The 17506-nt window shown below is 40.9% G+C and overlaps 1 protein-coding gene across 1 annotated transcript in view; it reads left to right on the plus strand.

The window, feature by feature from the left end:
• perp (p53 apoptosis effector related to pmp22) overlaps positions 1-16854 on the plus strand; it is a 32376-nt gene extending 15522 nt beyond the window's left edge. Inside the window, exons 2-3 of the mRNA XM_028820923.2 lie at positions 10983-11120; positions 14474-16854. Of these exons, the coding sequence (XP_028676756.1) occupies positions 10983-11120; positions 14474-14682 (347 nt within the window). The 3' untranslated portion in view covers positions 14683-16854. The remainder of the gene's footprint in view (positions 1-10982; positions 11121-14473) is intronic.
• Positions 16855-17506: the final 652 nt, after the last annotated feature.

Raw genomic sequence — 17506 nt, forward strand, 5'->3', positions numbered from 1 at the left:
ATAGGCTCCAGCAGCCTCCAACAAACGCAACCCTGGTCCGGATTAATTAAGCGTGTTGGAGAATGACATGGCATATTTTATAGAATATTTTTTGATAGTGTAAGACTCGGTGTTGGAGCCAGCAGAAGGGCGAGGAGGGCATTTGCCCCCGGAACCCACAAAAATGACCAATAAAAAAGGTCTATTAGAACTGGATGGTCAAGCACGTGCACTGTGCTGATGTGCTGCTTTTGCCGTGAATTTAATTATTTGACCACTGACAAAGTACAACTATTTTTTCCTGATTCAAGATAAGTAGATTTTTTATGTCTGTTTTATGGTTACTTCCAGAAGACTTGAGGGTTAGGTTAGGCCAATAAGAGGCACCAGGGGGGACTTGGTGGTCTGTGGCAATAGTAGTCAGAGTGATGTTCCAATTTTAAAGGACATGCAAATAAATGTAACTCAAAATTTCCTTCAGTTGTTGAGTACAAGTAGGTCCAATATCATTATAGGGATACTCGCACGTTTGCATCAATATTCTGCTATAGATAAGCTTTTCTTTTGATTATTAGATCGACTATTACCCAAAATAGTACTGTCAGCGTGATTACATTTATATTTCTGAGTGCAGGTTTAAACTTGAGTGTGACCAGCAATCTGTAGGTCAACGCCTTCCGGTAGCCTCTAAAATTAGATTAGGCTGGTTGATTGATTTTTAATAAATAGAAAAACATGTTAAGTAAGAAATTCATTTTCAGCACTTTTGGGAAACTAAATTCCAGGTATGGGTGTGTTGCTTTGTGAAGGAACAATCAATAAAAAAAAATGCAACTGTGAAGATGTTGTGGTTTAAGAACCTTTTCTCAAGTAATTAAAAACACACACAATGTATGTTCTAACAGTACATGTCAAGATAAGGAGTGCCCAAAAAGAACTTCACATCCGTGTTGTTATGGCATGAAGAGGATGCCACTAATTCAGAACATTCTAACACTTGCCAGGCATGCCCCAGGGATGGGCGTCTGTGCAGCCCAGTGGTGTTCCTGAGCCAGGGTGTGTAGCCCCTTAAGGTGCGAGTCTCTCATCTGTGCCCACTTTCGCTTTTCAGTTTTGATGCACTTACAGATATTTTGCTGCTATGCTGGACTTTCAGACACAATGAATCCCTAATAGAGCTGCAGGCTTTGCCTTCAACAGTGAGTGCTTGGCAAGATGGGGTTTCAGTCACCCACTGGGCACATTCACTCACCTACTCCCACACATCCACTGAGAATGGGAACATTTTAAGCCCATTGGCAGATACCATATTCAATCTTATTTAATTATAGGGTCATGTTGATTTTTCATACCTGTGTCTTCTATTCGTTTATTATTTCATTTTTTTGTTACAATGCCCCTTTTGCCCTCCCATGTTTAAATTAAAACCAAACCACTCCTGTTGACATGACAGCACCTTATCTGTCACCAAAGCATTGATTGAACTCGGAGTAATCAAAGGGACCATAACTGATGTAATGAGCCATTCGCAGTTTCACGGTGTAAAGTCCTCTGGCAGGTTTTGTTTTACCCAAATCTGAAAAGGGTGTGTGTGTTGGGGGTCAATGTAGGCCATAAAATGAGAAGAATCTTGCACAGAATGGCAGCCAATGAAAATGTAGGACAATATAACCACTAACCAATGAAGTCAGCAGATTGACTGACTAGTTTTCTCATCAATAACTGCACAGGTCAACAGGTCATTTTCATCAGAGATAGTTTTAGGCAGGTTTGGTCGTGTTTTTCATGCTGATTTCAAGTCTGTATTTAGTTTTTCTCTAGCACGTTTAGTTTTTGTGATGAAGCTATTATGTATTGGATGATATCCTCTTTAATAAAATCCCTTTGTGTGTCCAGGTGTCCGTGTGTGTGTGTCTTCTGGTGAAGTGCGCATGCGCGGGGCTTCTGGTGAAGTGCGCATGCGCGGGGCACGGTGTGATGCGCGCGATGCGCGATATTACTGTCAGAGAAAGTTAAAGGCGTTTTACGGAAATACAAACCAGTATTACTGCGAGAGGAAATTAAAGGTTGTAGCAGTTATGGCTTTTGTCCACCTCTTGGACCCTCAGGTACCACTCCAGACACCAGGTGAAAGTACAAGACTTCTTTATTTTACTCTTGTACAGTGCACAAAGCACCCTCCACTCCACACTATTCACACAACTATCAATTACTCACAATAATACTCTCTCCTCCTCGCCCAGACACTTAGCCACCCTACCTCCCAGCTCAGCTCAATGTCTGGGCTTTCCCACAGTCCTTTTATACACCCTGACCCGGAGGTGTTCCTGCCCAACAGTCCACAGTTCCTTATTCCTTCCGGGTCAGGGTAAACAGTCCTTTTCTTCAACCCGGGAGCACGTCGTTTCTTCCTGTCACGTGACCATGACGTACTCCCGGGTTATAGGGCACATAAGAGCCCACGAGCCCCCCTACAGCGACTCCTGGTGGCCCCCAAGGTATCTAGCAGGGCTGTGTGTAGAAACTACAAAGTCCATGAGGCCCTGCTGGAACTCGGGGCACGTTTATGCTGTCCGGAGAGCTCCTCCTGGCGGCCTGGGGGTGAGGGCCGGAGTAAGAAGCCGGCAATCCACCACAAGGTACACAATACAGTGACGCATATTACAGCCACATACAAGCCAGTATTACTGTCAGAGGAGATTAAAGGCATATTACCGAAACGCACGCCTGTATTACCGCCAGAGAAAATTATAGGTATATTACGGACGTACGTGCCAGCGAATGTACAAGACAGTATTACTGTCACAGAAAATTAAAGACGCACAATACACGGCGGCAGCCCACGAAGAATGGTCAGCTCAGCAAGTAAACATCAACAAAAGAAAGGCTGAAAGAAAGAAAAATACGACCAACAAAAAGAATGAGGTCAAAGTCCCTTGCCATTTAATATAGACTGTTCCTACTAATGTTTATGCACTACTGTTCTAGCGCCCATTATTGTAACAGGCTAAATTACTAGTTTGTTATAATTAGCCTAAGTGTATTACATCTACAGTTGTCTGTATTTGTATGTTACAGATGGCATTAACTGCATTTGATTTCCATTGTTATCATGCCTAGAAATTATATTAATCATTCAGACAGTTTGTTATGTGTGTGGTTCATTCACGACCAAAGCACAACGTTGCCCAATTACCACCAACCTTAAGAAGATATACAAATTGTACTTTGGCTGTCCGCTTGGTGACCAGGATAAATCTTCTGCTCCACATGTCATCTGTAGGAAGGGATATTTAAAGGTCCACAGATCAAGTCCATTTTGCAGCATGATGGTTTTAAAGAGTCTCTCTCAGGGAGGCATTCAAGTGGCTCTGTGAAAACTTTCTGGGTCGCAATAAGTCTCCTGCACACCAGAAACTCAGCTGTCGCACGTCTTACACTCACGTCTACAGTTCTGTCCAGAAAATCTTGGTATTATCAGTGGCAAGGAGAACGTTTTCACCAGGACATTCAATTAATGGAGCGTTGCTATCAAGGTTTCTGGAATGAGAGTACTGCGGTGGGCTGGCGCCCTGCCCGGGGTTTATTTCCTGCCTTGTGCCCTGTGTTGGCGAGGTTTTCCTCCAGCAGACCCCCGTGACCCTGTAGTTAGGATATAGTGGGTTGGATAATGGATGGATGGATGGATGGAATGAGAGTATGATGGCTGACTACTGCTGGATGCTGGGCCCCGATAATCCAGTCGCAGCATACACAAGAAAATCCTACTTTAAGTGTTTTTGAAGATACAGTGACACTGTTCAGAATATCTATGCCACAGTGTGTACCCATTTGACTTCACACTGAAGATATTGAAACATTACTTCATTAGTGCTTATATTTTAGTAAAAGCTACATGCAATTACACTGTAAAGTAACATTACTCATAACTGAAAATGTTGACGTGACTGGAAAAGACTGAAAGCAGATCTGAAGTCAGCTTGAAAAACTGTGTGTTGTGGTCTCTGATGATTACCAAAAACAATTTTTGTTGCCTTGTGCAATCCATTAATACCATATGATATCAATAATTCTAAATATATGTCAATATTAGCATTTGTTTCTGATAGTTCATGTTGTTTTTTTCTTGTCAGTTATTTATTTCTATCTATGTAATAAAATGCTAGTGTGTGTGTGTGTGTGTGTGTCTGATCCCTATGATCAATCTAATTGGACAGTTTGGCTTTGCTCTGATTGGTCAGTTTCGCTGTGGTGGCCCATTCAAACCATTTAATAAACATAAGGTGACCAAGGAAAGGTAGTGAAGAAATGCTGAAACCATTCAAAGATGGGAATTTTTCACAAAAATCCAAAATATATTTTCACAGCAGATAATGAGGAGCCACCAAAATCACTGGTGCTAGTCATAAAGACTGACAGGATGCAAACAACATGCCTCAGAGTGACATGCCTGAGCGTCTGAGGAGCAGTGTTTTCAGAAATGTGGTCGAAAGCGGATGCTCTGGTCAATACGGGTTGAGACACATGAGGAGACTGAGGGAAGCAATAGAAGGGACATTGAGGGGATACGTAAGGCAAGAGATATCAGATATTTTTTTGATTTATTCTGTTCTCTGTTTTTGGCAGGTAATGTAGATACTCTATAATAAAACTTTGCATGTTCTGTCATTTTATTGTGCACATATTCTCTTTAATCAATTATTAATTTATTCTCTTCTGACATACTGGAGTCTTGTTGGCAGTTCCTTTCTGCCCTGTGCCTTAAATTCTCCCATCTCATCTCCACATAGGTTGTCAGGAGCTCAGCCAGAGTGACCAGGTTATTGGTCAGCTTTCTTACCATGGCCCTTCTCCCATGATTGTTCAGTTTGGCCAGGCAGCCATCTCTAGGAAGAGTCGTAGTTGTTCCAAACTTCTATGTAAGAATTATGGAGGCCATTTTGCTCTGGGAAACATTTGATGCTTGACACAATCCTTTCACTAAGCTTTGTAGGCAATTCCTCCGACCTCATGACTGTGGCTTCTTCTGTAGACAGATGTGTGTGCCTATCCTAGTCATGACCCTTCAATTGAACTGACCATCTATGGACTACAAACAAGGTGAAGAAACATCTCATTGATGATCAATAGAATGGGGGATGCACCTAAACGAAATATTAAGTGTCGCAGCAAAGCATCTGAATACTTGTGTCAATGGACTATTTCCATTATTTTATTTTTAATAAATCTGCAAAAATTTCTAAAATGCTGTTTTTACTTTTGCCATTCGGTTGTATCGAGTGTTGTTTGATGTGGGAAGATAGTGAATTTAAATGATTTTAGCACATGGCTGACGTGCTTAATCCAACAAAGCTCACCAGTCCTGTCCACTTACTTCTTCTAAAATAACATCAAGTTGAGTTTTGATGGTCCCTAAAGTCCTTCCGTCTATCACACTACTTGGTCACTTATTCAATGTGTCTGTGGTTCTCTGTGTGAAGAGAAAAATCCTAATGTTTGTGCGAAATTTACCCTTAACAAGTTTCCAACTATGTTCTTGATGAACTAATTTTAAAGTCACAGTCTTGATCCACTGGATTAGTTCCCTTCAAAATTTTAAACACTTCAGACCTGTCTCCTCATAATCATCTTTTGCTTAAACTGTAAAGGCTCAGCTCTTTTAATCTTTCCTCATAATCTATCCCCTGTAGCCCTGGAATCAGCCTAGTTGCTCTTTTCTTGACCTTTTCCAGCACTGCTATGTCCTTTTTGTAGCCTGGAGACCAAAACTGCATGCAGGACTCCAGATGAGGCCTCACCAGTGTGTTATAAAGCTTGAGCAGAACCTCCTTGGATTTGTACTCCACACATCAATGTGCTATATAACCTGACATTCTGTTAGCCTTCTTAATGGCCTCTGAACACTGTCTGTCAGTTGATAGTGTCGAGTCCACTACGACTCCTAAATCCTTCTCATAAGGTGAACTTTCAATTTTCAGACCTCCCATTGTGTATTCAAATCTCCCATTTTTACGTCCTACCTGTAATATTTTACATTTACTGACATCACTTTTCATCTATCATAAATATGCTGTCCAGTCCCTTCTGTAATGATTTAACAGATTCTCGATTATCTTCCAGTCCCCCCTATTTTGGTATCATTTGCAGACTTAACCAGCTTGTGACTTCTATTCCTATCCAAACCATTTCTTTATTTATATATAATATCTATAAAATTAGAAATTGCAGCAGCCCTAGCACTGACCACTGTGGAACACCACTCTCTTAACATCGCGAATACTGATGAAGTTCCTGACACCATGACCCTCTGCTTCCTGTGTCTGAGCTAATTCTGCCCCCATCTACACACAACACCCTGATCTCCCACTTAGTTAATTAAGTTCTTGCCTTGCACCCTACACTGGCGGTGATAGGCTCCAAAGACCCCCCCCCCCCCCACACACACAACCCCCCCCCCCCCTCCCAACCTGCAACACTGGTCTGGTTTAAGAGGGTTAGAAAATGACATGATGTGGCATTTCATTCCAGTTAACAGTATATTGACATGACATATGTCATGTAGGTGAAGTCATGCTTTGGATACATCAGATTTTTTTAAGATTTATTTGATACATTCACTTGCAGTGTTTCATGCTCGGAATTATATTTTTTGCTTTTTTCTAACCATACAATAAATACGCCTTTACTCCTGTTGCTATCTACCATTTCATGGTTTTCCTTTATACTGCGATGCCGATCAGTAGCCTCGGTTTCGGTTTACAGCGCAGGCTGCGAGAGGTTAGGTCAACAGCTGGGGAATGGCTGGCATAAAGGAAATCTTCCCCCACCCTAAGCACATGGAGGTGTAACATTCCAGTTGCCATTTTGGCAGTTTTATCTTCAGACAGTGCTGGAATCCTTTTTTTTTTTTTTTTTTGAGGAGAGCTGCTAGCTAACAACACACTGACGGAAGATTAGCCCAGCTTCAGAGTAAAGGGCACCTTCAGCCATTTCAGGAGTGTTAACAAAAGGCACTGTGCCTGTAGAGGGTCACGTACTGGAAACAGCTGTCCCCTGATTTGTCACTTGTCTCTCTGCTTTATATCTCATTTCTTGGTTTGCCTTTTCCAAAGTTACAGTAGCTTCCTTTTTATATTAATTAAACAATGTATATGACTAGTGTGGTCGGGCGGTGGAAGGACAGACTGGCAAAATTTTGGGATGCCGACTGGGCTGTCCCTTTTATTCACTGCTCGATGAAATAAACAAAAAGAAAAAACAAACCAATGAGCTGCTTCCTGGTCAGGGTTTCCTCCTTCTTTGGAATTTCATTTAATCTCATGCTCTGCCGCGTGGCTTATTCTGGTCTTCCAGTAAAATACGCCATTCTTTTAGTCTGCGCATCTTTTATGGAGAAACTTCCGGAAGTTGCAGAGCTAAGTGCCCTTACTGGTTGGTTTCTTGGAGCTGTGAGGGAAGAAGTAAAATAGGACAAAGTCGGCGGTAGCCCCCCCTCTCGTCTCAGCGTGTCTCATGCGTGACACTAGGCTATTTATTATTAGTGTAGCTTCTTTGCATAGATAGATAGATGGATTATAGACAGAACTTTATTTGACCCCAGGGGGAAATATGGCTATTTACACAAGCTCTTTAGATAGATAAATTATAAGAAGACACAAGAAACATCAAAAAGAGTACTGTAGTAAGGGTACTATAGCGATCTCTGTATATTGTAATGGCCAAAACAGAAAAAAAGATTGCAGTAATCAAAGTTGTCTTGTTCAGGTGCAAGTCTTCTTCAGACTGCCCCACGATGGTGTTAGAGGCAGTTATGACGTCTGCAAGCCAGAAGGGGCAAGTACGGGAGGATGGAAACCGGAAGCAATGTCAGAGATGGGAGAGCTGTCAATCATTCTTTCTGCAGAAGGAAAAGAGAAGCGACGTTAGACAACAGCGCCACTCTTTGGCTTGGGAGTGTAGCAGCTATTAAATAAGCCCTGAGGATATCTCCCGGATGCACATGTGTGGACAAAATACATACACAAATACATAAATATATAGGGATGCACCGATACCGAAACGGGTATCTGGTATCGGCCTCGATACCACATTTTCTAAAGTACTCGTACTCGTTAAAAGTCCCCCAATACCGGGGACCGATACCATGGTCTGAGAAATGTCTATGTTTGAGCGGCGTGTAAGGGGTTAATCACAGGCGCCGAGTGCCCGCCCCCAGGCCCCGGCTGCAGCTCAGAGCGGGGAGAAGGCGAGGCGAGAGATGTCAGCCGTGTGGAACTATTTCAAAGTGAATGAAGACGACAAAACAAAGGCGGACTGCAAATTGTGCTCAGCGAAATTGTCCAGAGGAGACTCAAAGGTAGCGCATTTAACACAAGTAATTTAATCAAGCACCCAAAATCCCAACACGACAACGAGTACAAAGAGTTTACCCACGCTTCTAAACCAACACAACCCACGCTGCAGCAAACTCTTGCAAGACGAGAGGAAATGTCCAAAGACAATCCACGTGCTGTGAAAATAACACAGGCAATTATCGAGTACATTGCATTGAGTGACCAGCCACTCTCGGAGGTAGAAAATGTGGGATTCCTGCGTCTCCTCCATGTTCTGGTGCCCAGATATGATGTCCCAAGCCACCGCTACATGACTGACACGGAGCTGCCTAAACTACACGACTCCGTGAAAAAACATATCCACAGCCTACTGCAAGCCTCCTCTGCGTTTAGTTTCACCACGGATATTTGGACAAGCAGTGTTAGCTCCGTGTCGCTAATTAGCCTAACCTCCCAGTGGATAGACGAGAGTTTCTTGTTTTTTTTTGTTAAGTTATATGACTAAAGCTGTTACCTGTAAATTTAAATCATGTTTTTATTAAGTACTCGGTATCGGCAAGTACTCGGTATCGGCGAGTACTGAAATGCAAGCACTCGTACTCGTACTCGTTTTCCAAAAAAGTGGTATCGGTGCATCCCTATAAATATATGTACACACACACACACACTATGGTTGGAACACACACCGAAACGACTGAAAAGGAAGAAAATGTTAAAAAGAAAATTGTGTTGCATTTGCACTAATTCCAGTATGTCCAAATGTATAATTTAGAAGATATAGTGGCGTGAGGGTCCGGTGCTTGCTCTTTGGGGAAAAAAATCATTATAGTTGAGCTCAAGGTAACACAGTTTTTCTTTAAATGTCATAATTCAAAGATGGAGCACAGCTATGCTTAGTCACTGTGGCCTCTTTGCAGTATGTCTCATCTGCTTGTGGAATTCCAACAGCAGGGACTTAGATACCATTGTGGGCCTTGAATCAGATGACAGGTTTAGGAAACACAGAAGAATAAGCTTGCAGCTAACTTTTAGACTTTTGACGAATGTCTCCCTTTGAAGTTGTAAATATAATATAGGAGTGGAAGGTGTATCGGTATAATACGGAATCTAAAACTGTTTCACTTTATAGACCACAAATATAAAAAAAATGCAGAATATCAATGCCAAGTCACTGCAATTAATGGGCATTGTGTCTGTTCTGCTTCTGGAATTTCGATGGTGGGGTGCATAAAATTTCCTGTGGGTCTTAAACCAGACAAGGTTGCAGAATCCTCTGGCTTTTCCCCCCCAAATTTTTTCTTTGCTTTTACATGTTGATCCATGAGATTTCCATTTCTGTCTGCACAAGCTTTCATTTGAGCTCAGGGTCTGTAATGAATCTATGGACATTTGGCTGTCGCTTTTAATGTTGGATTGTGTAGGTGTGGGTAAAGACACTTCATTCCCCTTCTTCCGCCAATGAGCGTAAGTTTTCTTGTCCAGCACATGAACAGTTGACGCACATAGGGCTGTGCATAAACAAAATTTTGGAGGCATGCAGTCACCAACACAAGGGCCCACATGCCAGGATGTAACGTCATACACACCCTAATGGACCCTTTCAGTGATTCAGAAGCATCAAGTATAGACGGGCCTTAAGCTATGATGTGTGTTACTTATCCTGCCACTGGGCACCATTATATTGTTCACATAAAGTGACATCTGTAGTGGTGTTCCAATAGAAAGACCCCCCCGACCCAGCTCCCCCCACCCCACCTAATTTTGCTATATATTGCCTTTGATTCTTGTATGTCTTAAGCATTATCCTCTGATGAAGGTTCCTAGTAGGGGCTGAAAGCTCAGGAATAAAAACTACTTTATGATACGTGATTCATTTGTTTTCCCTTTGTGGATCTCCAGCTGCTAATATGCAACCCGTATCACAGACCTTCGCTTCCATATGTATATGTATATATATGTATGTGTATGTACTGTATATGTATGTGTGTGTATATATGTATATATATATATATATATATATATATATGTATATATATGTATATATATGTATATGTATGTGTGTGTGTGTATATAAATATGTGTGTGTATATATATATTATATGTATGTAGTTTGTTGTTTGAGATTTGGTGTTAAAAGGAATAAAATCGTTTTTATTTTCAAAATCCAAATTTGTTTACATCAATCCATCATTCCATTCTTCTACTTTTTGAATCCACAAGTGGCACGTTGATCCATACATTCATCCATTTTCTTGAAAATTGTTTGGAAAGACAGTAGTCATCTTGGCAAAGTGGGAAAAATTCTGGCCAAGTTACACTGCACAAAGTCACTGACAACAGGTGAGTGGAGTTGCCAATTTATCTACCATGCACACCACATTGCAATGAATGTGGAGGGTCACCAGAATACCTTGAGAAATAAACTCTACTTAAACATGGAGAGAAGATTTTTAACTTTGAAGTCAAGAACTCTGGTGCTGAGAAGCAGCAGAGTTAACAACTGTGCATCTGAGCTGCCCCAGCAGCCTTTATTATGGGCCTCTTCGAGATGGTTGTTTCTGTTAAAGTGGTCACAGTTGACTTATGGTGTGCCATTTGGTAGGGTGCAATGCCTAAGTAATAGGAAGAAAGGACTTGCCTATAATCTGTCTGTTGTGTTTTTTCCTTTAGGGTGGGCCCAAGCAACTGCAGCCTTGATGATCATTGGCCTAATCGTACTCATCGTTTGCTTCCTCTTGTCCATCTTCACCTTCTGTTATGGAAATTATAGCTGCTCACAACTTATTGGCTTCCTGCTGGTTGTTGTAGGTAAGTGTGAACTATGACCTTTTTTGGTATATGGGATGGAAAATGTCAGTTTCTGAAGAGATTCAGAACTAAAATCTCACACATTGCAAGAAGATGCAAGACCTGGGACTTCATAATCGGCTGTGTCTTTTACAGCTTGCATCTTCTGTTGCTGAAAAACATTGAACAAAGGTCACCTGTCTAGACGTAATGGCCAAGTTTGTGATTTGTGCTAACAGTCTTATAAGACTGAGAGCAATAAAAACAGGGACTGTAATAAGATCACAGCTTTACAGTCTCTTGCTCCTCCTTGTTGCCTCTTTTTCCTGCTCAGAGTTGATTCTCGCTGAGAAAACGTCTGGTTCCTCATGACTTTGTACAGATAATTTAATGCTAGCAACATTTGTAACAGCTCAACTTTCATTCAACTCCAGTGTTCTGGGAAGCGAAAGCTTATCTTGTCATCATTGGGTGTAAGACTCAAATGGCACATTTAATCACGTCAGCCTAAAGCCAATGTCACATTTTGCGACTTCTAGTCATGGAGTGCGTCAGATTTGCCGACTGCAGTTGCTGATCTTGGCATCAGACCGTTTCACTTTAAACAACTTAAAAATTAGTGGCAGTTAGCGATAGTTTGATGACCTTCCGGCATGGTTGTAGCTCGCCCCTTTTTTTCTGACGGTCAATAGCATTCTGCTTAATGAAGCCCCCGGTGTATGAAGGATTAACAGGTTACGGCGAGATCACCTGCAATCTCTGCCCTTTTTGTTTTTTCTTTCTTCTTTTCTGTCATGGCGTGTAAAACACAAGGCATAAGACAGATGAGCATCAATTCTGTTTGTGAGGTCCAAAGCCCCCATGTTCCTTATTCCTCGTCGCTGCATTCTATGAATTGTACTTCCAGCTGAGCATTCAGTCATTGACAGCTCTCATGCACACAGACCCCAACTCCATGACTAAAGACAAAATTAAACCTGTTTGATTTTTATCGGACAAGTTGTAGACTACTTGGTGTGAATTGACGGGCACCACACTTTACGAGACCGGCTTCACTGGAGCACACTGACCAACTGCCTCCAACTCGCTATGATTATGCAAATAAAGGGTACTGAAAACTGCTAGAAAAGTCACATAATGTAACATGGCCATAACTTGAACAACTCCACATAGACCATGAGGCTAACCACTGTGCGGAACAGGTATAATAATTAAATAAATAATGAATGAACTGAGCAATAAAATTTGCCGATTCCAGAAATATAATAACACTGTGATCCTACTCTTTAATTCCATCTGTTACCCAATTTGTTAGAGCAATCCAGTAAAGCTTGAATTATGAGTGTCTTGTCTGAAAAAGACTGTAAAAAGCTGAAATTTGTGTCCTTCCGGAAGTTACACTCTGAGTGTATTCAGAGTTGACATTTGTGACGGTCCATCTATTTTGTAATGCATGTAGTAATAAAGTGCAATATTATTTTCAATTCCAACAGATGGAGCATTGACGTGGAGAATCCTATAACTGAGACAACAGACAAACAAATGACACTATAACTTCAAGTAAATTTTTAATAGGAAATAAAAAGGAATTGTAGATGGAGCACTAATCTCATTTACGTCTGTCAAATATTCTAGTGCAGGGTTGTCCAAGTCCGATCCCAGAGGACCGTGGTGGCTGCAGGCTTTCATTCTAACCTTTTTCTTAATTAGTGATCTGTTAATTAGCAGCAGAAACTCCTTTTATCTTATTTGTGATTGGTAGTCCATCACTTGCTTCCCTCTGTGTGATGGTAAATGGGGTATTTACACATGCCATCCATTGGAATGGAGACTAACTTTTTTATTTATTTTCAGTAATGTGATGAACACCTTAGAATGGCTTGTCGCCAACGACACCCTTGAGTGAGCGTGTTGTGAGTGATGTCGTAGGTATTGCGGACTGCAGTTGGGCTCCATTGAATCTGTTTCAATTAGAGGACATGTCTGCAGTAAGACTGAAGTGCTAGACCAACAAAGATTTGTGGCGGAGTGGGCCAACTAGTAAAGATGTATAAATATTAAGTGACGAACAACAAATGGACAAGTACTTTTAACATCTTTCACATAATACCGTGGGCGCTGCCACTTTACATTTGGCTATGTACTGTTGCTCGGTTTTTTGCTATGCAGGACGATCATTGGTCGTGACTCATGATGTCACAGGTTAGAGGGTATATAGGTTAGCTCGATGACTCCCTGATTGTTCAAGATTGCAGATAGAAAATCTTGATGATTACAAGTGCATTTTTGTTTATCGTTTTTCCCATTCAAAACCCTGCGTTTGGACCCTTTTGACTTCGATTTTAGGACCTACTTCTAGTTCTAATGACAAATTAACTTTTAGTTTTGGTTAATGAACTTTGCTTGACTTTCAACAACACTTCTTCTCCTGATCCTTTAAATCCGTTTCTGCCAGAAAGTTTAACCCAGAGACATGTAGGTTAGGATAACCAACCCCTACATGTACCATATTGTGTACTGGTATCCTATCGAGATTTAGAAGTAGAAGTCCTCTGTGTATTTGCGTATCTTTCCCCCCTCATCCCAAACAGACGTTGGCTTGGTAACACTGAGATGGTTCAGTATGAACACTCCCTGTGTTAGATTAGTGTCTTGTCCAAGGCTGATTGTTCTTCCTAAACGTTTTTGGATGAACTCTGGCTCCCTACAATACTTTTATTAGGGTTTTGGTTTCTATGTTTATTTTTCATACGATTTTTCACTTGGATTTCTGAGACCAAACACATGTTTTTGGAGTTTTTTGAGGCTCCTGAGTATGATTTTTGTATTTTTGGAAATTCCAATTGCTTATCTAATTTTGTGGATCATTTTTTACTCTATTTTGTATTTCTCATGATTTCTCCTTTTTTGATTTCTGTCGTCGGGACCATCTCACACATTGCTCGGGGCACGTCCTTGGAGTTTGTGTCCTTCAGATAATGATGCAACAGGATAATTGAATGCCTTATCTTAAATGTGGGTTCAAAACCCGTTTTTCGAATCACTCTTTCTAAACGTTTTTGGTATCTTTTCCTGGTTCTGACTTTCTTCAGCCTGTGTTTTTCACTACGATTTTTGTCTCTTGTTTTTAGCTTTGAGCACCCTGCTTTGGTCCATTTCCATTACTCATCTGTTTTCCCAGTCATTTCTCAAATCTTGTCAGTCTACTGACATTACAACTGTAATGGTAAAAGTGTGTTTGGAAAAAAATAAATGACTGAAACAAGTATAACGTGCCTTGAGCATGGTAAAGGTGCTATATCAAAATGTATTATTATTATTAATCTTTTCAGAGTTTCATTTCAATTGTGCTCTTTTTTCTTCTCTCTTCCCAGTCATTCTCCAGTTCATCGGGCTGATTGTCTACGCTGTCAGCTTCAAACAGCTGATCTACGAAGGCCGTTATGACTTCACCTGGGCATATGGCTTTGGCTGGGGTGCTACAATCCTCGCGATTGGCTGCATCTTTCTTTACTGCTGCTTGCCAAGATATGAAGATTACCTTAGCGATAAAAAAACCAAATACTTCTACACATCATGGTAATGGTCCAAAGCCCACCTCCAAGTGTTTCTTGGCTCTCTTCTAATAGTGACATCTCACCATCAAAGAGACACTAAAATGTTAACATCACCATTCAAAGGGAGCCCAACATATTTGATTTTTTTTTCCTATTTTCCTTTTTGCCAGCAAATAACATTGTATATTAAAAGAGGGACCTTGAATTTCATGGCTTACATGCGGTATGTGGTCTAAATTAAGATCGGGGCTGAATGGACTCTACCCAAAGTGCTCCCTTTTTTTGTATTATTCCACTGGTGCATCTGCAACCCTGTCTAGCAGTGGCACACAAGATGTCTGCAGCTGCATCATCTCTAAATGGAAAGCGGAGAATATCTCTGCCTATTAAGATCAGCAGTTTTTCAGTGCTGCGATGTATTTGGTTATAAAGATTTGTGACGAGGTTCCACCTACCGCATCTATTTTGTTTTTTGTCACTCCATGCAAGCTCACAAATAGTGGTGGCCTCGCCATTCTGCACACGGACACCAAGGTTCTCTTAACACTTTAAATGTGCCCTGTTGTGGACCACCTGAGTACTGCAGCAGAAGTTAAATATGTGTGTAAAACTGGGTCCAAATTTTTATTCCAGATAAACCCCACTGCCTGCCTATATATCCCCTATAATTACACGTTATAGTTTAATTTTGTGCGACCAAATGAAGTAAAGATGTATAAGTGAGGCATCTAAAAATATTCCTAGACGTAAGGTGACTGTGGAATATAAGCACCTCTTCAAAATAAAGAGGTTGACTAGAGATTGAGATAGCAGTGCTAACATTCAAGCCAACCTATCTATCAGCTTTGGGCACCAGGGAACACCAGTTTATCTGTTAGGAGTTAAAACCATGTGTTTGGACCCTTTTGACTTCGACATTAGGACCTATTTGTAGTTCTAATGACAAATTGACTTTGAGTTTTGGTTAATGAATATGCTTGACTTTCAACAACCTTTCTTCTCCTGATCCTTTAAAACCATTTCTGCCAGAAATTTCAACCGAGAGACACGCAGGTTAGGATAATCAACCCCTGCATGTACCATACGGTGTACCGGTATCCCATCAAGATGTAGACGTTCTCTCCATATTTGCGTTTCTTTTCCCCCACATCCCAAACAGATGTTGGCTTGATAACACTGAGATGCTTCAGTATGAACATTCCCTGTATTGGATTAGTGTCCTGTCCAGGGCTGATTCTTTGTTTTCTAACCAAAGATTCTTGTGTAGACCCCCAGGCTCACCAAGACCCTGTAAGAGAGAAAGCACTGGTTAAGGTAACCATACATTGGTTGGTAATAGAGGTCTGTGCAATTGATTAGTGTCCTGTCAAAGGATGATTTATGTTTTCTACCCAAAGGTTCTAAAATGGACCCCCAGGCTCAACCAATACAGTGCTGCATAAAAAACACTAAATTGGTTCAGTATGAACAATCCCTGGAATGGGCTAGTGTCTTGCCCAGGGTTGTTTCATATTTTCTACCTAAAAATTTTTAGGTAGACCCCAGGCTCACCAAGACTCCATGATGGAAAAAGCAACGCTTGTGTGTTTTTTTTTTTTTTCTTTTTTTTTAATCATTGTAATTGTCAAAGGAAATTGTACATATATCTAAAAAAGATCATTTTAGTGCCTTATGTCCAGGTAATAAAACATGTAAGCAAGATTAGCTGAGAGTAGGTCTTTGGGACCTCCCTGTCACTGTAGTTACACTGTCCTTGCACTTAACTTTGAATTATATTTTGTCTTTGAACCCAGGGTGAATGTTTTACTACACTCTTCTGTCTCTTTCATGCAATTTTATTTTGATTTTAAAATGTAGATTAAGGTTTATATTATAATTTTGCTGCAGGCAGAATGTTTTAAGAATTATCCTTGGGATCTCGGCGAGCTGCTCATTTTTATTAGTGGCTGAAGAGCTTGCCACCTAGTTGGTTTTGGTAGCACTCGACCACAAAAAGTGCCAACAAGTTGGTCAGGTGTACGTGAACATCGCAGGCTTCTGCAACTAACCTTTCCTTCAGGATTTTGTTTTCTTTGTTCTGGTGCTGTTTGGCATGATAACAACAGAATGTACCCTTTGATTAACTTGTCCTGCTTAACTGTTTTTTTTTGTATTATTTTTTTTAACTAGAAATAAACTATACATATGGAAAAAATGAACTCTAAAATTGTTTGTCCTCATTAAACGTTTGGTTTCTATGTAAATCTCCTTATGTAATACGCTACCGTGGCTGCCTGTTTGTCTGCCCAGGATTTTAAATCACTTTTAGCTCGCAAACTGTTTGAACTATTGATCTGAAATTTGGTACACACACACTACGTGACGACTACTGTCCGCTTTCAGGGTGATGATTGACATCCAAGGTTATTTCCTCTTTTTATTTTTACTGTATTTGAATGTAGAATCAACTCTCGCCAGTGGCCAGCAGGGCGGCGCATGCGTACAGACACTGTTCTCATCCCTACCACCTTCACCGTCACTTCTCCTACCTCTTCATATCTTAAATCATTCTTGAGGCAGATTGACTTAAGTGAAAAATTAAGAAAAACATACTAAGTAATTGCAACACAAACACCGACTTAATCAGTTTTAACGCGAAAAGATGACGACAAAGGAAGAGAAGCAGTGGGCCGTTATGATGGAGAAAAGAAGAGCTCATCAGGAAGCAGCAAGCGCATCAACCTCTGAGCAAATGAAAGCTAAATGTACAGAGAAAGAAAGAGGATGAAAACTGGGAATGCTCAAATCAAGTGTATTCGTGCAGTGCACCGTTACTGGTACGTGTATATTTGTTTTGGATGTTCCAAAATA

The sequence above is a fragment of the Erpetoichthys calabaricus genome, chromosome 15 (genome assembly GCF_900747795.2).
Source record: "Erpetoichthys calabaricus chromosome 15, fErpCal1.3, whole genome shotgun sequence".
NCBI lineage: Eukaryota > Metazoa > Chordata > Cladistia > Polypteriformes > Polypteridae > Erpetoichthys > Erpetoichthys calabaricus.